The 19775-nt window shown below is 40.1% G+C and overlaps 4 protein-coding genes and 2 long non-coding RNA genes across 7 annotated transcripts in view; 2 read left to right on the top strand and 4 right to left on the bottom strand.

Moving 5' to 3' along the window:
- Positions 1–9813: 9813 nt before the first annotated feature.
- On the top strand, positions 9814–10489 carry LOC149044050 (uncharacterized). The gene is made up of 2 exons (XR_016187563.1): positions 9814–10049; positions 10304–10489. It is a non-coding gene; the product is annotated as an uncharacterized LOC149044050 (long non-coding RNA).
- On the bottom strand, positions 10142–11005 carry LOC149044051 (uncharacterized). Its single transcript, XR_016187573.1, has 2 exons — positions 10749–11005; positions 10142–10647 (listed from the first exon to the last, which is right to left on the bottom strand). It is a non-coding gene; the product is annotated as an uncharacterized LOC149044051 (long non-coding RNA).
- Positions 11006–12064: 1059 nt separating this feature from the next.
- LOC149044052 (uncharacterized) lies at positions 12065–15424 on the bottom strand. Its single transcript, XM_089210827.1, has 2 exons — positions 12983–15424; positions 12065–12085 (listed from the first exon to the last, which is right to left on the bottom strand). The coding sequence occupies exons 1-2, from the start codon at positions 15422–15424 to the stop codon at positions 12065–12067; spliced, it is 2463 nt and encodes an 820-aa protein (XP_089066953.1).
- A 1208-nt stretch (positions 15425–16632) lies between these two features.
- On the top strand, positions 16633–19591 carry LOC149044053 (P2X purinoceptor 7-like). Of its 2 annotated transcripts, none has more exons than XM_089209140.1 (3): positions 16633–17007; positions 17197–17323; positions 19250–19591. In XM_089209140.1, exons 1-3 carry the CDS (start codon positions 16779–16781, stop codon positions 19464–19466), a joined length of 573 nt encoding a protein of 190 aa, XP_089065266.1. In that variant the 5' UTR covers positions 16633–16778; the 3' UTR covers positions 19467–19591. The 2 variants fall into 2 exon arrangements, with proteins under 2 accessions (XP_089065266.1, XP_089065265.1); XM_089209139.1 differs by lacking the exon at positions 19250–19591 and adding an exon at positions 17405–17705.
- LOC149044054 (uncharacterized) lies at positions 17966–19052 on the bottom strand. The gene has a single exon (XM_089209969.1). It carries the CDS (start codon positions 18914–18916, stop codon positions 17966–17968), a length of 951 nt encoding a protein of 316 aa, XP_089066095.1. The 5' UTR covers positions 18917–19052.
- A 122-nt stretch (positions 19592–19713) lies between the features above and the next one.
- The window catches only part of LOC149044055 (THAP domain-containing protein 1-like), a 1340-nt gene continuing 1278 nt past the window's right edge, over positions 19714–19775 (bottom strand). The window contains exon 2 of the mRNA XM_089209149.1: positions 19714–19775. This exon is cut by the window's right edge and continues 95 nt beyond it. The gene's annotated coding sequence lies outside the window, so the exon portion shown is untranslated.

The following is a 19775-nucleotide window of genomic DNA, read 5'->3' on the forward strand; positions in this document are numbered from 1 at the left end:
TATTCACATCATCTACTTTTATTGCGTTGGTAAAATCTGTACAGACATCACACAAACCAACTCGCGCACAAAATAAGAAGAGTATATTGAAGGCTTGAAATTATATTACGATCGATTTTCATCAAGAAATGGGCCAGGAATTTTCCACAATAGTGCAAATAATCGTGAAGGCTGATCGAGGAAAAGCGATTGCGTGACGCTCGGTAAGCTGTAAGATGACATGTTATTATTTACCAGACGTAAAAACTCTTCAGATTCTCAGTCTGCATTTTGTACCCACTCTGCAGTCTCCAGTCTATATTTTGTATCCGGTCTGCTGTCTGCATTTTGCACTAACAGGTATCTGTGGCACCAATACAGTTTACTTTTGGTTACATTTATTCGCACAACACACATAATCTACCACAAAATACCTGTGTGTGAGGTAATTCGACATTTTCGTTCTTTTCCACGTTAATACTCTTCTTTCCTTTTGTAAGAATGTAGACCACAAGTAATCCACCCACTCTACAAAAAATAACTCTTGCATGCATAGCATGCCTATGTTTTGAAATAGGTGTATGCACTTAGCCAGACTTGAGCTCACTATTTCAGTATACTAATCCGACACCCGTAGTATCACTACACTTGATTCCAAGGATCCAGTACCATCCAGGTATCCCAGTTACCCTGCTCACAGAGTCTAGTTTTTCCTCCGCCACAAAATGGAAAAATTGCGCAATAGTACCCAGAGGTCATTGGGCCCTCAACACCATGACAACTAACTGTGATCCAATGAGGTGTTCACATGCTGATCACGCGTGCTATCTTGATGATGATTGACGTTGTAATGCACGGACAGGGCCGGGTCACATGACGAACACGAGATTTTTGCCCATAAAACTATTTTGTCAGTCGTTTTGTATTTCAATGTAATTGGATTACGATCATCTGGAGCATTATGGGGCAAACGCTCAAAATACTTATAGATGCATACACAAGTCGTATTGTTCGCGGCCAATCCACACAAAAAGATGTTATTGAGCGGTAACCGTGAGACTGAAGAACAAAATTCAAATGGATGCAAACTGCTTGTGAAGAAAGACGCCATGTTGGATTCACTTGATGCCAGGGAACGTAGCTACGATAACAGTGCGAATGGTATTAATTTCACGATCAGAAAGGTGAATCTTATGTTTGTTTTCATTGTAGTTGTATGGATATTCTTTTTTAATAAATACATGATCCAAAATCCCGTGTTTTTTGTGTATAATGTTATTATGTCAAGTATTGTTTACGCAATTGTCTTGTCACAGGCGACCCAAGGTCACGTTTCGAGAAAGAGCCAACGATTAATTCACGAACGCGTCACGCGTTGTGTGACTCAGAGTAAGTTATTCTAGGAACCGTTGAAAATTTGAACACGTTATAAGGAATAGTATAGGGAACGAAATATGGTCGATTTACAACGATAAGTATTTCGAAATATGAAGATTTTTCTCGTAAAATCAATAAAACTTACTCATACCCTGTGTATCCGTTGTAGTTTCTGGCGATTGTTGCCGTTTTAAGCTTGCTTTACCATCACTATTATTCACGTCATCTATTTTTATTACATTGGTAAAATCTGTACAGACATCACACCAACCAACTCGCGCGCAAAGTAAGAAGACTATGTTGAAGGCTTGAAATAATATTACGATCGATTTTCATCAAGAAATGGGCCAGGAATTTTCCACAATTGTGCAAATTATCGTGAAGGCTGATCGCGGAAAAGCGATTGCGTGACGCTCGGTAAGCTGTAAGATGACATGTTATTATATACCAGACGTAAAAACTCTTCAGATTCTCAGTCTGCATATTTTACCCACTCTGCAGTCTATATTTTGTATCCGGTCTGCAGTCTGCTGTCTACATTTTGTACTAACAGGTATCCGTGGCACAAATACAGTTTATTTTTGGTTACATTTATTCGCACAACACACATAATCTACCACAAAATACCTGTGTGTGAGGTAATTCGACATTTTCATTCTTTTCCGCGTTAATAATCTTCTTTCCTTTTGTAAGAACGTAGACCACTTACAATGTTTCAAGTAATCCAGCCACCCTAGAAAAAATAACTCTTGCATGCATAGCATGCCTATGTTTTGAGACAGCTGTATGCCCTTGGCCAGACTTGAGCTCACTATTTCAGTATACTAGTCCGACACGCGTAGTATCACTACACTTGATTCCACGGATCCAGTACCACCCAGGTATCCCAGTTACCCTGCTCACAGGGTCTAGTTTTTCCTCCGCCACAAAATGGAAAAATTGCGCAATAGTACCCAGAGGTCATTGGGCCCTCAATACCATGACAACTAACTGTGATCCAATGAGGTGTTCACATACTGATCACGCGTGTTATCCCTCAACTCCATGACAACTAACTGTGATCCAATGAGGTGTTCACATGCTGATTACGCGTGTTATCTTGATGATGATTGACGTTGTCATGCACAGACAGGGCCGGGTCACATGACAAACACGAGATTTTGCTTATAAAACTCTTAGGTCAGTTGTTTTGTATTCAAATGTATTTGGATTGCGATCTCCTGGAGCATTATAGCGCAAACGCGCAAAATACTTACAGACGCATATACAAGTCGTATTAATCGCGGCTAATCCACACTGAAAGATGTTATTGAGCGGTAATTTTGGAACGAATTGAGTCGCGAACGCTTGAAAGCCATGAAAGCCTTGAATGCCTTGTATGCTAAGTATGCCAATGTCTTAGTTGAAAAATGTTCACTTGTTGTAAAAAGCAAAATCTGAAACCAAACTGCATATACTCTATGCAATCTATTGAACAACGCTACTACCGTGAGACTGAAGAACATAGCTATAAGGGATGCAAACTGCTTGTGAAGAAAGACGACATGTTGGATTCACCTGATGGCAAGGAACGTAGCTACGATAACAGTACGAATGGTATTAATTTCACGATCAGAAAGGTGAATCTTACGTTTGTTTTCATTGTAGTTGTATGGATATTCTTTTTTAATAAATACGTGATCCAAAACCCTGTGTTTTTTTGTGTATAATGTTGTTATGTTAAATATTGTTTACGCAATTGTCTTGTCACAAGCGGCCCAAGCTCACGTCTCGAGAAAAAGCCAACGATTAATTTATGAACGCGTCACGCGTTGTGTAACTCGGTGTTAAGTTACGAGAGGAACTGCACGTTATAAGGAATAGTACAGGGAACGAAGTATGGTCGATTTACAACGATACATATTTCGAAATATGAACATTTTTCTCGTAAAGTCAATAAAAATTACTCATACCCTGTGTGTCCGTCGTATTTTCTGGCGATTTCTGCCTTTTTAAGCTTGCTTTACCATCACTGTTGTTCACATCATCTACTTTTATTACATTGATAAAATCTGTACAGACATCACACCAACCAACTCGCGCGCAAAGTAATAAGACTATATTGAAGGCTTGAAATAATATTGCGATCGATTTTCATCAAGAAATGGGCCAGGAATATTCCTCAATACTGCAAATAATCGTGAAGGCGGATCGCAGAAAAGCGATTGCGTGACGCTCGGTAAGCTGTAAGATGACATATTATTATATACCTGACGTAAAAACTCCTCAGATTCTTAGTCTGCATTTTGTACCCACTCTGCATTCTGTAGTCTATATTTTGTATCCGGTCTGCAGTCTGCTGTCTGCATTTTGTACTAACAGGTATCTGTGACACCAATACAGTTTATTTTTGGTTACATTTATTCGCAAAACACACGTAATCTACCACAAAATACCTGTGAGTGAGGTAATTTGACCTTTTCGTTTTTTCCCACATTAATATTCTTCTCTCCTTTTGTAAGAATGTACACATCACCCACAATGTTTCAAGTAATCCACCCACCCTACAAAAAAGTAACTCTTGCATGCATAGCATGCCTATGTTTTAAAATAGGTGTATGCCCTTGGCCAGACTTGAGCGCACTATTTCAGTATACTGGTCCGACACCCGTAGTATCACTACACTTGATTCCAAGGATCCAGTACCATCCAGGTATCCCAGTTACCCTGCTCACAGGGTCTAGTTATTGTTAATCCACCCACCCTACAAAAAATAACTCTTGCATGCATAGCATGCCTATGTTTTGAAATAGGTGTATGCCCTTAGCCAGACTTGAGCTCACTATTTCAGTATACTAATCCGACACCCGTAGTATCACTACACTTGATTCCAAGGATCCAGTACCATACAGGTATCCCAGTTACCCTGCTCACAGGGTCTAGTTACTGGGATACCTGTGGTAGCCCAGTCATAAAATGCCTTTGTCTTTTTGTCGTTTTTTTTTTTTTTTTCCTCCGCCACAAAATGGAAAAATTGCGCAATAGTACCCAGAGGTCATTGGGCCCTCAACACCATGACAACTAACTGTGATCCAATGAGGTGTTCACATACTGATCACGCGTGTTATCCCTCGACACCATGACAACTAACTGTGATCCAATGAGGTGTTCACATGCTGAACACGCGTGTTATCTTGATGATGATTGACGTTGTCATGCACAGACAGGGCCGGGTCACATGACGAACACGACATTTTGCTCATGAAACTCTTTAGTCAGTTGTTTTGCATTTCAACGTATTTGGATTGCGATCTCCTGGAGCATTATAGCGCAAACGCGCAAAATACTTACAGACGCATATACAAGTCGTATTAATCGCGGCTAATCCACACTGAAAGACGTTATTGAGCGGTAATTTTGGAACGGATTGAGTCGCGAACGCTTGAAAGCCATGATGGCCTTGAATGCCTTGTATGCTAAGTATGCCAATGTCTTAGTTGAAAAATGTTCACTTGTTGTAAAAAGCAAAATCTGAAATCTGAAACCAAACTGCATATACTCTATGCAATCTATTGAACAACGCTACTACCGCGAGACTGAAGAACATAACTATATGGATGCAAACTGCTTGTGAAGAAAGACGACATGTTGGATTCACTTGATGGCAAGGAACGTAGCTACGATAACAGTACGAATTGTATTAATTTCACGATCAGAAAGGTGAATCTTACGTTTGTTTTCATTGTAGTTGTATGGATATTCTTTTTTAATAAATACGTGATCCAAAACCCTGTGTTTTTTTGTGTATAATGTTGTTATGTTAAATATTGTTTACGCAATTGTCTTGTCACAAGCGGCCCAAGCTCACGTCTCGAGAAAAAGCCAACGATTAATTCCTGAACGCGTCACGCGTTGTGCGACTTGGTGTTAAGTTACGAGAGGAACTGCACGTTATAAGGAATAGTACAGGGAACGAAGTATGGTCGATTTAGAACGATACATATTTCGAAATATGAACATTTTTCTCGTAAAATCAATAAAACTTACTCATACCCTGTGTATCCGTTGTAATTTCTGGAGATTTCTGCCGTTTTAAGCTTGCTTTACCATCACTGTTGTTCACATCATCTACTTTTATTACGTTGATAAAATCTGTACAGACATCACACCAACCAACTCGCGCGCAAAGTAAGAAGACTATATTGAAGGCTTGAAATAATATTGCGATCGATTTTCATCAGGAAATGGGCAAGGAATATTCCACAATAGTGCAAATAATCGTGAAGGCGGATTGCAGAAAAGCGATTGCGTGACGCTCGGTAAGCTGTAAGATGACATGTTATTATATACCAGACGTAAAAACTCTTCAGATTCTTAGTCTGCATTTTGTACCCACTCTGCAGTTTGCAGTCTATATTTTGTATCCGGTCTGCAGTCTGCTGTCTGCATTTTGTACTAACAGGTATCCGTGGCACCAATACAGTTTATTTTTGGTTACATTTATTCGCAAAACACACATAATCTCCCACAAAATACCTGTGAGTGAGGTAATTCGACATTTTCGTTCTTTCCTACATTAATATTCTTCTCTCCTTTTGTAAGAATGTAGACATCACTCACAATGTTTCAAGTAATCCACCCACCCTACAAAAAAAGGAACTCTTGCATGCATAGCATGCCTATGTTTTGAAATAGGTATATGCCCTTGGCCAGACTTGAGCGCACTATTTCAGTATACTAGTCCGACACCCGTAGTATCACTACACTTGATTCCAAGGATCCAGTACCATCCAGGTATCCCAGTTACCCTGCTCACAGGGTCTAGTTACTGGGATACCTGTGGTAGCCCAGTCATAAAATGCCTTTGTTTTTTTGTCGTCTTTTTTTTTTTTTTTTTTTTTTTTTTTTTCCTCCGCCACAAAATGGAAAAATTGCGCAATAGTACCCAGAGGTCATTGGGCCCTCAACACCATGACAACTAACTGTGATCCAATGAGGGTGAAGATGTTCACATGCTGATCACGTGTTATCTTGATGATGATTGACGTTGTCATGCACGGACAGGTCCGGGTCACATGACGAGCACGAGATTTTCTTTTGTCGGTCGTTTTGTATTTCAACGTGTTTGGATTACGATCACCTGAAGCGTCATAGCGCAAACGCTCGAAATACTTACAGACGCATACACAAGTCGTATTGTTCGCGGCCAGTCCACACTAAAAGATGTTATTGAGCAGTAATTTTGGACCGGATTGAGTCGCGAACTGTGTATCCGTTGTAGTTTCTGGTGATTTCTGCCGTTTTAAGCTTGCTTTACCATCACTGTTATTCACATCATCTACTTTTATTGCGTTGGTAAAATCTGTACAGACATCACTCAAACCAACTCGCGCACAAAATAAGAAGAGTATATTGAAGGCTTGAAATTATATTACGATCGATTTTCATCAAGAAATGGGCCAGGAATTTTCCACAATAGTGCAAATAATCGTGAAGGCTGATCGAAGAAAAGCGATTGCGTGACGCTCGGTAAGCTGTAAGATGACATGTTATTATTTACCAGACGTAAAAACTCTTCAGATTCTCAGTCTGCATTTTGTACCCACTCTGCAGTCTCCAGTCTATATTTTGTATCCGGTCTGCTGTCTGCATTTTGCACTAACAGGTATCTGTGGCACCAATACAGTTTATTTTTGGTTACATTTATTCGCACAACACACATAATCTACCACAAAATACCTGTGTGTGAGGTAATTCGACATTTTCGTTCTTTTCCACGTTAATACTCTTCTTTCCTTTTGTAAGAATGTAGACCACAAGTAATCCACCCACTCTACAAAAAATAACTCTTGCATGCATATCATGCCTATGTTTTGAAATAGGTGTATGCCCTTAGCCAGACTTGAGCTCACTATTTCAGTATACTAATCCGACACCCGTAGTATCACTACACTTGATTCCAAGGATCCAGTACCATCCAGGTATCCCAGTTACCCTGCTCACAGGGTCTAGTTTTTTTTTTTTTTCCTCCGCCACAAAATGGAAAAATTGCGCAATAGTACCCAGAGGTCATTGGGCCCTCAATACAACTAACTGTGATCCAATGAGGTGTTCACATACTGATCACGCGTGTTATCCCTTAACTCCATGACAACTAACTGTGATCCAATCAGGTGTTCACATGCTGATCACGCGTGTTATCTTGATGATGATTGACGTTGTCATGCACAGACAGGGCCGGGTCACATGACAAACACGAGATTTTGCTTATAAAACTCTTCGTTCAGTTGTTTTGTGTTTCAACGTATTTGGATTGCGATCTCCTGGAGCATTTTAGCGCAAACGCGCAAAATACTTACAGACGCATATACAAGTCGTATTAATCGCGGCTAATCCACACTGAAAGATGTTATTGAGCGGTAATTTTGGAACGGATTGAGTCGCGAACGCTTGAAAGCCATGAAAGCCTTGAATGCCTTGAATGCTAAGTATGCCAATGTCTTAGTTGAAAAATGTTCACTTGTTGTAAAAAGCAAAATCTGAAATCTGAAACCAAACTGCATATACTCTATGCAATCTATTGAACAACGCTACTACCGTGAGACTGAAGAACATAGCTATAAGGGATGCAAACTGCTTGTGAAGAAAGACGACATGTTGGATTCACTTGATGGCAAGGAACGTAGCTACGATAACAGTACGAATGGTATTAATTTCACGATCAGAAAGGTGAATCTTACGTTTGTTTTCATTGTAGTTGTATGGATATTCTTTTTTAATAAATACGTGATCCAAAACCCTGTGTTTTTTTGTGTATAATGTTGTTATGTTAAATATTGTTTACGCAATTGTCTTGTCACAAGCGGCCCAAGCTCACGTCTCGAGAAAAAGCCAACGATTAATTTATGAACGCGTCACGCGTTGTGTGACTCGGTGTTAAGTTACAAGAGGAACTGCACGATATAAGGAATAGTAGAGGGAACGAAGTATGGTCGATTTACAACGATACATATTTCGAAATATGAACATTTTTCTCGTAAAGTCAATAAAAATTACTCATACCCTGTGTATCCGTTGTATTTTCTGGCGATTTCTGCCGTTTTAAGCTTGCTTTACCATCACTGTTGTTCACATCATCTACTTTTATTACGTTGATAAAATCTGTACAGACATCACACCAACCAACTCGCGCGCTAAGTAATAAGACTATATTGAAGGCTTGAAATAATATTGCGATCGATTTTCATCAAGAAATGGGCCAGGAATATTCCTCAATACTGCAAATAATCGTGAAGGCGGATTGCAGAAAAGCGATTGCGTGACGCTCGATAAGCTGTAAGATGACATGTTATTATATACCTGACGTAAAAACTCTTCAGATTCTTAGTCTGCATTTTGTACCCACTCTGCAGTCTGCAGTCTATATTTTGTATCCGGTCTGCAGTCTGCTGTCTGCATTTTGTACTAACAGGTATCTGTGACACCAATACAGTTTATTTTTGGTTACATTTATTCGCAAAACACACGTAATCTACCACAAAATACCTGAGTGAGGTAATTTGACATTTTCGTTCTTTCCCACATTAATATTCTTCTCTCCTTTTGTAAGAATGTAGACATCACTCACAATGTTTCAAGTAATCCACCCACCCTACAAAAAAGTAACTCTTGCATGCATACCATGCCTATGTTTTGAAATACGTCTATGCCCTTGGCCAGACTTGAGCGCACTATTTCAGTATACTAGTCCGACACCCGTAGTATCACTACACTTGATTCCAAGGATCCAGTACCATCCAGGTATCCCAGTTACCCTGCTCACAGGGTCTAGTTTTTCTTTTTTCCTCCGCCACAAAATGGAAAAATTGCGCAATAGTACCCAGAGGTCATTGGGCCCTCAACACCATGACAACTCAACCCAATGAGGTGTTCACATGCTGATAACGCATGTTATCTTGATGATGATTGACATTGTCATGCACGGACAGGGCCGGATCACATGACGAACACGAGATTTTTGTTTATAAAACTCTTTTGTAAGCCATTTTGTATTTCAACGTGTTTGGATTACGTTTGTCTGGAGCATTATGGCGCAAACGCTCAAAATACTTACAGACGCATAAACAAGTCGTATTGTTCGCGGCCAATCCACACTAAAAGATGTTATTGAGCGGTAATTTTGGAACGGAATGAGTCGCGAACGCTTGAAAGTCATGAAAGCCTTGAATGCCTTGTATGCCTTGTATGCCAAGTATGCTAATATTAATTTCACGATCAGAAAGGTGAATCTTATGTTTGTCTTCATTGTAGTTGTATGGATATTCTTTTTTAATAAAAACATGATCCAAAATCCTGTTTTTTTTTTGTAAATAATGTTATTATGTTAAGTATTGTTTACGCAATAGCTCTTATCGGAGTTGAGCACGCGAGATCAGCGGTCTCCGGATGAACTTACGCCAAAACGAGGCTATCGGGTCTAGCTCGCTCCAAAGTACAAGGAAGCAGAGAGGGAAATTAGTAGTAGCTTGGTATTTACATAATATTTTCTCGAGTTTTTAGTTTCTTTATCCATGGTGAAACATTGCATAGCTTTTGGGTGTCAAAACCGAAGTTCCAAAGCGGAATGCAAGGACTTATCATGGTATTCGCTGCCGCTGTCAAACAAGAATTTGCTGGCACAATGGCTCGTGAAACTGCGTCGAGAGAACACTCCGGTAAACAAAAACTCTTACGTCTGTAGTCAGCATTTTGAAGCTAATTGCTTCATAAAACCAATGGAAGGACAAAGAATTCGCTTGAAGCCAGATTCCGTACCGACAAGGTTTATATTTACTGTTGAAAAACCAAAGAGGAAAGAGCCCGCTGATCGAGCAACGTTGAACACAAAGAAAACAAAAATTACACAGTGACAGTTTTATGTTATACTTCATACTGTTTTTATACTTCATACTGTTTTTCTTCATTTCAGGTAAGCAATCACATCGGAAGTGTACCTTGTCGTCGTCGTCCCGTGCGATTTCCAGTTTTTGGATATGACCATGTCGAAACAAACCGAAAGCTTTGCTGCTGACATTCTTGAAATCTTTGTTGGATTCATTGTCTTTAGCTTTTCTTTCAATAAAGTAAGACACGATATTCTGGATATCAAATGAAAGGACATCGTCCTTCGCGTCAACCAGCGAAACCCATTGTGCAGATCCAGGGAAATCACAATTGACGGTCGCCGTTTGCTCCAGTGGTTCACTTGCCGCCAAGTGTTGCCACTTCTCCGTTAAATTATTCTCCCAACCATTTTTTATATAACTGATGACCCTGCGGCAGGTAAAACAAATCGATATAGAACTTATGCTTCGATATTCCCTTCAAGCAATGGCAATAATTATAAGGGACAAAAAATATTGCAATCTGTGTACCTTTGAGATAACTCAGCCTTCATTGCTTCAGACCGTGCACTACCATCTTTAGCCGTCCCTTTGCGGAATGACAACCATTATTTGAGTCTTTCTTTAGTAATATGCCGTGGGTAATTACCAATTATCAACTGCACTTTCTCCTCAGCGGAAAAAAAGGCCGCTTGTGGAAGATTTGTGGAACACTCCATAAGTTTTCCTCACATTCTCACACAAATCTGATCGATGTTGACCCGATAGCCTCGCTTTGATGTTTACTCACAAGAATACCGCTGGATTGTTTGGGTGGCGTGCTCAACTCCGATAAGAGCCATTGTCTTGTCACAGGTGGCCAAAGCTCACGCCTCGAGAAAAAGCCAACGATTAATTCATGAACGCGTCACGCGTTGTGTGACTCGGTGTTAAGTTACGAACACGTTATAAGGAATAGTATAGAGAACGAAATATGGTCGATTTACAACGATAAATTTTTCTAAATATGAACATTTTTCTCGTTAAATCAATAAAACTTACCCATACCCTGTGTATCCGTTGAAGTTTCCGGCGATTTCCGCCGTTTTAAGCTTGCATGCTTTACCATCACTGTTATTCACGTCATTTACTTTTATTACGTTGGTAAAATCTGTACAGACATCACATCAACCAGCTCGCGCGCAAAGTAAGAAGACTATATTGAAGGCTTGAAATTATATTACGATCGATTTTCATCAAGAAATGGGCCTGGAATTTTCCGAAAAGCGATTGCGTGACGCTCGGTAAGCTGTAAGATAACATGTTATTATATACCAAACGTAAAAACTCTTCGGATTCTCAGTCTGCATTTTGTATCCACTCTGCAGTCTGCAGTCTATTTTTTGTATCCGGTCTGCTGTCTGCATTTTGTACTAACGGGTATCCGTGGCACCAATACAGTTTATTTTGGTTAGTTACATTTATTCGCACAACACACAATCTACCACAAAATACCAGTGGGTGAGGTAATTTGACATTTTCGTTCTTTTCCGCGTTAATACTCTTCTTTCCTTTTGTAAGAATGAAGACCACTAACAAGTAATCCACCCACCCTACAAAAAATAACTCTTGCATGCATAGCATGGCTATGTTTTGAAATAGGTGTATGCCCTTGGCCAGACTTGAGCTCACTATTTCAGTATACTAGTCCGACACCTGTAGTGGCACTACACTTGATTCCAAGGATCCAGTACCATCCAGGTATCCCAATTACCCTGCTCACAGGGTTTAGTTTTAATTGCAAAGAGTTTATTCCATCCTCTTCATTAATTTTGACAGATGGAATATTTAAGCAGAAATTATTTACTTCAAAGAGACCTTTTCCGCTTCTTTTAATAATAAAAATAATGACAATCTTTAATGAGGAAACTTTTTCACTAAAAAGTGGTTTACAAAAAGGACCTCGAAAATTAAAAATTAAAAATTTACAATGAATAAAAATGCTAAAAGATGCTACTAAAAACTAATGTATCTTATGTGTAATACAAAACTTAAATCAATGAATTAAAAATCTGACGCTTCATAATATTTACATTATCAGAGGCTCGTATAGTTTTGTCCAGCGAGTTAAAATCACTTACAGCATGATAGCCAGTTCTTTGTTTGCCCCAGTTTCTTTTAACGGATGGAATTTTGAGGTTTGCTTTATTTCTTGTGTTGTAACTATGCTGTTCTTGCTGAGTGACTAATGTTAGTTCGTGATGCGTGAGACCATTAAGACATTTATATACATGTACGCATCGGCGCTGGAAGCGCCTTTTTTCTAGTGTTAACCACTTCAGTGTAGTTAACGCATCAGACGCAGAGGAATACAGTGGTCGATCTAATATTATTTTAGCCGCCTTATTTTGAAGCACTTGCAAACTAGACATTAAAGTTACATTATGTTTGTCTCCCCAAACTAAATCAGCATACTCGAATAAGGGCATAACAAGGCTTTTATAAAAAAGGATGCGCGCCTTAAACGGTAACAAATGCTTAATGCGTCTAAGTAGGCCAAGCCTTTGATTAACTTTCCCTGCCATGTATTCGACATGATTTGTCCACGAAAAATCAGACGATATTAAGATTCCAAGATATTTTAAACAAGTAACATTGTTTATACAATGATCAAAGATTGAAACAGTTAGAGCTATTTTCCTCTGTAACTTCTTGTTACTGCCTATAAGCATGCATTTGGTTTTGTCCAGATTCAGTGTTAACTTATGTTCATTCAGCCATTTCGCCACAGCCAGGAGGTCTTGGTTGAGCTTTTCAGTCAGCTCCTGAGAGGAAGACCCATAGCAGTAGATCACCGTGTCATCTGCATAAAGTGATGCTTGACAGGCATCTAGAACGCTTGGCAAATCGTTAATGTAGATGACAAATAGCAGAGGACCCAGAATACTTCCCTGAGGGACCCCATGGGTAACTGGCAATTCATCAGACAACTCATTCCCAAAACATGTACGCTGTTTCCTGTCAGTAATGTAAGAGCGGAACCACTGAAGCGAGTTCTCACATAAACCAATTTTGGAGAGCTTGCGTAACAAAATCCGATGGTCCACAGTGTCGAAAGCCTTGGTTAAATCCAAAAACACGGCCCCACACAGTTTACCTTGTTCCATGTTCAATAAGACTTCATCAGCAAATGATGTCAAAGCAGATTCAGTAGAGAGCCCCTTCCTGAATCCAAACTGTTTCCTTGTGAGAAGGTTGTTAATAACCAAGTGCTGGTACAGCTGGGAATGCACGGCTTTCTCGAGAATTTTACTGAGTGTCGGTAAAATAGAGATAGGTCGATAGTTCGATGCATTTGACCGGTCGCCTGATTTAAACAAGGCTGTAATTTTTGAGCATTTCCATAATTTAGGAAATTTGCCAGTAAGAATCGATCGATTCAACAGCTTAGTGATGGAGGGAGTGATTGTATTAGCAGAGCTCTTGAGTAGTCTAGCACTAATTTTGTCCAAACCAATTGCTTTATTTGTCTTCAAAGAGGTAAGCTGCTGAAGCACAAACGATTCCTCTAGTTCAGTTAACTGGAACTGAGACAACGGTTGTTCTAAAACCAAGTTGCAATTCGACCAGGTAGTCGTTATTTTGTCAGCTAGGCGCTTGCCTATGGATGCAAAGAAGCTATTCAAAGCAACAGCAATGGATTTGGAAGTGGTGTGCTGAATGCCATCGGAAATGATGCACTGAACCTTTTCTGAGGATGAATTACGATTGCAAGCTTCGTTTACAGCTTTGCACATTTTGCCGTGATCTCCTCTGGCTTCCTCGATCATTTCGCAGTAATATTTCGACTTAGCAGATTTTACTAAGCGGTTTACTTTGTTCCTCAGTTTCCTGTAAGTGTTCCAGTGCTTTTCTGAGTTCGATTTACGTGCTTTACGATGATACCAGTCTCGATCTCTCATTGATTCGCTAATTTTGCTATTCATCCAAGGAATAGGTGTTCCCTTCACACGTCGTCGTTTGACAGGTGCATGATCGTCTGCAACTTCTGAAAACAGTTTGTTCCAAGTTAATAAAGCGTCATCGATATTGTTTTCATTGTCAACGACGTGCCAAGGAATATTCCTAAGATCTTCGTTAAATGAATTCGCATCGAAATTCTTGTAAGAGCGATACTCAAACATTCTTGGATGTGCTTTTGTGTGCACACCAGTCTTTAGAATGCAAAACACCAGGTAATGGTCGCTCAATGGAAACGGAACAACACCAGATTTAACAATGCGATGTTCATTATTGACAAAAATCAGGTCAATCAAGGTCCGTGAGGTGTCAGATATTCGAGTAGGCTCTTTTATCAGCTGTGTGAAGTCAAAAGCGCGCGAGAAGTTGAGAAGTAGTTGTTTGTCTTTCTTGGGCAATTTTGAATTAGGCATCATGTTTGCGTTTAGATCTCCTAAAATGACCACATCCGATTTTTCAAGATCAACAGCAGGCATACTATCTCGCAGAGACGAAATAAAAGTGCGGAGATCGGCATCTGGTGCTCTATAAGCGCAACATAATAACGTTGGCTTACATTTATCTCGAATTAACTCAATCCATAAACATTCCTGTCCACCAGTATTGATATCATTCCGCAAACGAAACGCCAAATCTTCTCTTACATACATAGCAACTCCGCCATATCCCTCTTTATTGCCAGTGCGATCTAACCTTATGCACACAAATCCAGGGAGTTTTATTTCAGCATCACTTGTTGAGGAATCCAGCCAAGTCTCGGACAGAGTTAGCACGTCAAAAGTTTTGTTGTTAATTCCCTCAAGACGCAGAGAGTCGGTTTTGTTTGCGAGACTTCGTATATTCAAGTGAGCAATCTTGAGACCTCTAGTGGACTTGATATCAGCAAATGTCTGGTAGCCGGGATTAATCTCAATGTCACCAGCAAGAGCAATAAGAGTCAAAGCAAAACAGGCACGATGAAAAAGCTTACAAAGCATAACACTCTTCAGTCGTCCATTAGACTCTTGCCTCCGGGTCGGTTCTTTTCGATGAAATGAAGCACCAGCAACTTCAGCCCTGCAATTCATCTGGGAAACAAAATACGTCTCTCTATCGTTAAGCAAAGTGTTCTCATATACATCTGAGAACCTGAAGAACTCCAAAGTGATGTAAATACAGAGAAACACACATAAATTTGCGGAGAGCTTGAAGCCGCGTCCGAACGCCATGATAAAAGTATCACCTTTTGTTATACTATTTCAATATGGTAGATTTAGAGAACAATGGAACCTCACACCAGTTCATATTTAAGCAAGTACTTTGTAAAGCTTTTTCGATTACATACGCAACGGCGTTTAGCTTTTACACTGGCATGATGTATGTTAGAGTACTCTTCGAATAAAGTCTGCTATGGAACCAAAACGCTGTCTCATCCTTGACGTCCGTATAAGCTCGCTCGAAGTAGATCTCCGTGTACAAACGGGGGGAAATAACTCGGTAGAGACCACTCGGCTTCCGAGAACGGAAACTAGTCACGATTTACTGGTACACGGAGATCTACTACCAGGAAATCGTGACTAGTTTCCGTTCTCGGAAGCCGAGTGGTCTCTACCGAGTTATTTTCCCCCGTTTGTACGTTTCCCGCGAAGTCCAGTTTAGTGCGCGAAAACTTATCGTCACAATATCCAATCTTTACCCGATTTTCCATTTTTAATGAATCAATTCCAGAAAAACAGGGTAAACTCTGAGAATTCATGCAACGAGTGTGTGAGAGATTATTCAGCGTTAATTGATTTCCGGTTGATTTTTTGCGATAAGTGACAGATGATTGAACAATAGGATCATATTATATATTTAAAATGAGAGAGACCAGAGCGTGAGACAGAGAACGGTGAGAGAGAGCGGGAGATTAAGTTGATTTTATAAAATAAAACGTGAAGTTTCGGAACATAGCAGATTCTTTAGTCTCATTTCCGACAAGTGGATACCCGAAGTTCCCAAATGCCATCTTTGCTCCGATTTCCATTTTTTTTTTTTTAGTGAATTCTAGAGAACAGGGGTGCATACCAGCGGTTTCTTGTATCAAACTAAAATTTCCAGAATATGCGTAACAAAATGCCCCTCTAATGGACCTTCTGCTGGACATAAGTGTAACGGTTCATCTCCAATATAAGCCAGACCATGTAAGAACGATTGTTTCGCCAGATTCAATTCTCAACTTCCGGTACAATCGGGCCGTACATGTGACGTCTTCGTAAAAGAAATCCGAAGATGCGACCTCCTGTTGGTCGATAGGGACTTTAAAGGAGAACTGAAGCCCAAAATTGAGTTAATTTCTTTCGATAGCCAAAGTGACGAAATTCTCGATTTCAAGCGTTATTTGTGCTAAATGTGTCTTACCTTGGAGAAATATTTCTTTAAAGTTTGTATTTTCGCGCTGTTTCGGCTTTCAAACCGTGGGCACCAATTTTAAATCAGCGGTCTTCCAAATGAGCCTGTGACGTATGTTATGGGGATCACTTTAGAACGTGTTATCGTTCAGCTAAGTTTTAATACAAATTTCGTCTTCGTCGACCCTTCGTTATGAGCGGAATAGAACCATTTCAGTTCGAACCAGTATATCAGCCTGGAGAAGAACCACCTCAGGAAGAGAGTGTAGGACAGGAGGTAGAAGCCCACGAAGAAGACAATACTTCGAGGATGGGAAACACCGAATGGTGTTTGTGCGGCACTTGTGCGCTTATGCCGGTGGCAAATGAATGTTACTGCTGCCAAGAACTAGAGGAGCTTAATCAAAAGTTCGACAATTCAGGTTTGTACTTATTATGTGATTATTCTCACGAGTATTTTGTTTGAAGCGACCGCTTCTTTGCTAAGAGTGACAAAAGGTGGACAATTGCAAACTCGATCTTAGTTGCAATTGCAATTACAAGGTCTGATGGATGAAAATTATTGAAACAGTGAGGGAAATAAAATGTTAAGACTTTTTTCTTCTTGATAGGTGTTAGATGTATAACAGAACATCCGAAATTTGGTATTGTATGCCTGGACACGGATGTTTTGAGCACGGCATTGGTTGCAATCCACAATGCGCGGCTCAATCCAATTCCCGACCCTATCGTCAACAGGTAAACTGTCTTTTTCTTTCTTATTTTGTACGCGTAATTAAGTCAATCGCTTTTGTGACTTTATATCCTCTTGTTCTCTAGAACTTGGCGTTTGGCAGCCTACAGACAATTTACTTGGTGGGCACATGGGGTGTTAGGAAAAAACCGGCGGAGAATCGTGCCAGCATGCGTCGTCACGGCCATACGTAAAACATTTCCAGAAGAGAGTGGTAATTACGTGGGGTTTCGAGAAGCAGATCTGGAACTTTGAACTTTATCCGTAATGTCCTTCAATAATGATTAGTAACATATCCTTTGCGTGTATAACACCAGAGGCTCTTCTTTCCTTATGTTACGGTTTCTTTCTAAAATTTGCGTGAAATATACAATTACTTATCGAGGATATGAATTACTAACACATTTCTGCATAGTGATTCAGTCAAAAGCCATGCAGAGCCAAACGAATGTCATCTCTACTGCAGTTATTAAATTATCCACATTGCCAGGGGTAGCTGCGTGGCCTGAATGAAATAAACCTCAAACCTAACTTTGATTGCTTTTTGCTACGATGATTGCTTTTATTTTCATTTGAATGTGTTATTGACAAAGTTGTTGTATTTAATTATTCGAAAATCTCGAGGTATGATTAGCAATGACATCTGTTTAAGGAGGCCGGGGTTTGCTGGCAATGTTTTCAGGAATGTGTGGTGCTGTGACTGTTGCACTCTTCTCTTGTGGTTTTAAGCATTTTCTCTCTACAATGGCATTAAGCATTGGCTTGAGATCATAATTGGTTGTCTTCTCAAATATGGGCTTCGCCACCCATTCTTTTGTATTTTTCGGAAACACTACCTTGTATTGTAGCTCCCCTTGGTTGGCACCCCTGGATACAGTGGCTTGTTGTCTACCAGTGTTGGCATTATGGTCTAGGGCTGCCAACTGAGTTCGAGCAACCATGCCATTATAAGAGAAGTGCTGCCGTTTGGGTGCATATTTGGTCTGCACACTATGGTACACCTCTAAATTGCCAGTATGACAACTTAGTGTTAGTTGCTGAATGTCCTTCAACAGATTTTTATCGAATACAACCTCCTTCAATGCATTATGAGCAGAGGAGCCAGGCCTAAGCCACCTTTTAGTTCTTGCGATAGCTGGAGGGATTGGTTGGTGGGCACATTCCTCATACAGGTCAGCTGAATCCCAGGAGTGGATATTGGCAGTGTGATAGACAATGGATATCCACTTCTCTCTCAACATCTCCTTGTCTCCCCCACATGTTTTGGCACACCACCAAAGGTGGTTTGAGATGGATCTGATCCAGAGAGAGAGATCAGCACATTCTCTCTTCTTTGCTTTTTCAGTTAACTTTTTAGTTATACTCTTGGAAAGGTGCCACACATCAAATTGATGATCAACTTCAGGGAAATTTCTTTTCATGTCAGCCCTAATGCCCACATGACGGTCAGTTGCAACAACCATAATTTTCCCCCCTTTTTCATAGATGTTTTCCATACAGCGTTTAAAACCCTCTCTTTCCATGGCATTGCTATTATTTACTTCACTGACCTGAACAACCTTGAAGTCAACAATCTTATCAGTTTTCTGATCAATCATGGTATATGTCCCATATTTTGCATTATGGCCAGGACTGTCACAACGCCCATCCCCTGAAAGCCACAGATCTCGCCCCCCTACCTCAGAAAAAGTGGAATTTTGTTCTTTAAGCCAGAACTCATTGATTACAGGTAATAAGTACTTGTTTTGAATATTATAAAATGTTTTCTCACTGAAAATTTTCAAGTTTAAGATATCTGCCAAAGATGCTACTTTTTTAAAGGTAGAGCCACTGAGCAAAATAGATGATGACAGCAACAAATTTCCAGCTGCCATCCCCTCAAGCATTGGCTGGCTTTGCCAGGAGTACTTATGATTATTCATACATTCTAGGGTGACAAATAGTTGGCTTCCTTGTGTGGATTGGTTCCTCTTAATCACAACTGCACCACACTCAGGACAGTACTTAAACAATTTAAATAGCTCTTGTTTAAACACAATGTATTTGGTATCATCCTGTGGCTTTTCGCATTTTGTTTCCCCTTGGTGTTCGTTGTCTGATCCTGACAAGTTCGAATCATCTGAATCTTCCTGTTTTGTGGGAAGGTAGATGCCATCTTTTCTTGGAGAGACTTCTGGGGAAGCAGCTGCTTCAGTTGCTTCTCCCTTGTTATCTTCAATTTCAGGAAGGAATACCTCTTCAGTCTGGGTGCTGCTTTCTGAAACATCAACCTCGACTTGTGTGTCAGTAGATTTCATCATTAAATGGAGACCACGAAGATTGACTTGGATCCCAAAATCCACACCCTTGTTTGGCAAATTCACCTGCACTGCTTGTGACTCAACCAACGTGCTTTTAGGCCATAAATCATGTGGGAATGGATATGATGGACTGTCTGAGGTTGATGTACTTGCTCCA

Source organism: Pocillopora damicornis, chromosome 6 (assembly GCF_964200805.1).
Source record: "Pocillopora damicornis chromosome 6, jaPocDami1.2, whole genome shotgun sequence".
NCBI classification, from domain to species: Eukaryota; Metazoa; Cnidaria; class Anthozoa; order Scleractinia; family Pocilloporidae; genus Pocillopora; species Pocillopora damicornis.

What these genes read in the sequence shown, in the direction of transcription:
- LOC149044053 (XM_089209140.1), top strand. Translation starts at nt 16,779, where the DNA reads ATGAGCGGAATAGAACCATTTCAGTTCGAACCAGTATATCAGCCTGGA. An exon ending in TCAAAAGTTCGACAATTCAG is followed by an intron (nt 17,008 to 17,196) that starts GTTTGTACTTAT and finishes TCTTCTTGATAG; the next exon opens with GTGTTAGATGTATAACAGAA. An exon ending in CCCGACCCTATCGTCAACAG is followed by an intron (nt 17,324 to 19,249) that starts GTAAACTGTCTT and finishes CATACATTCTAG; the next exon opens with GGTGACAAATAGTTGGCTTC.
- LOC149044054 (XM_089209969.1), bottom strand. Translation starts at nt 18,916, where the DNA reads ATGATTGATCAGAAAACTGATAAGATTGTTGACTTCAAGGTTGTTCAG.
- LOC149044052 (XM_089210827.1), bottom strand. Translation starts at nt 15,424, where the DNA reads ATGGCGTTCGGACGCGGCTTCAAGCTCTCCGCAAATTTATGTGTGTTT. An exon ending in ACCAAGACCTCCTGGCTGTG is followed by an intron (nt 12,086 to 12,982) that starts GCGAAATGGCTG and finishes TATTATTAAAAG; the next exon opens with AAGCGGAAAAGGTCTCTTTG.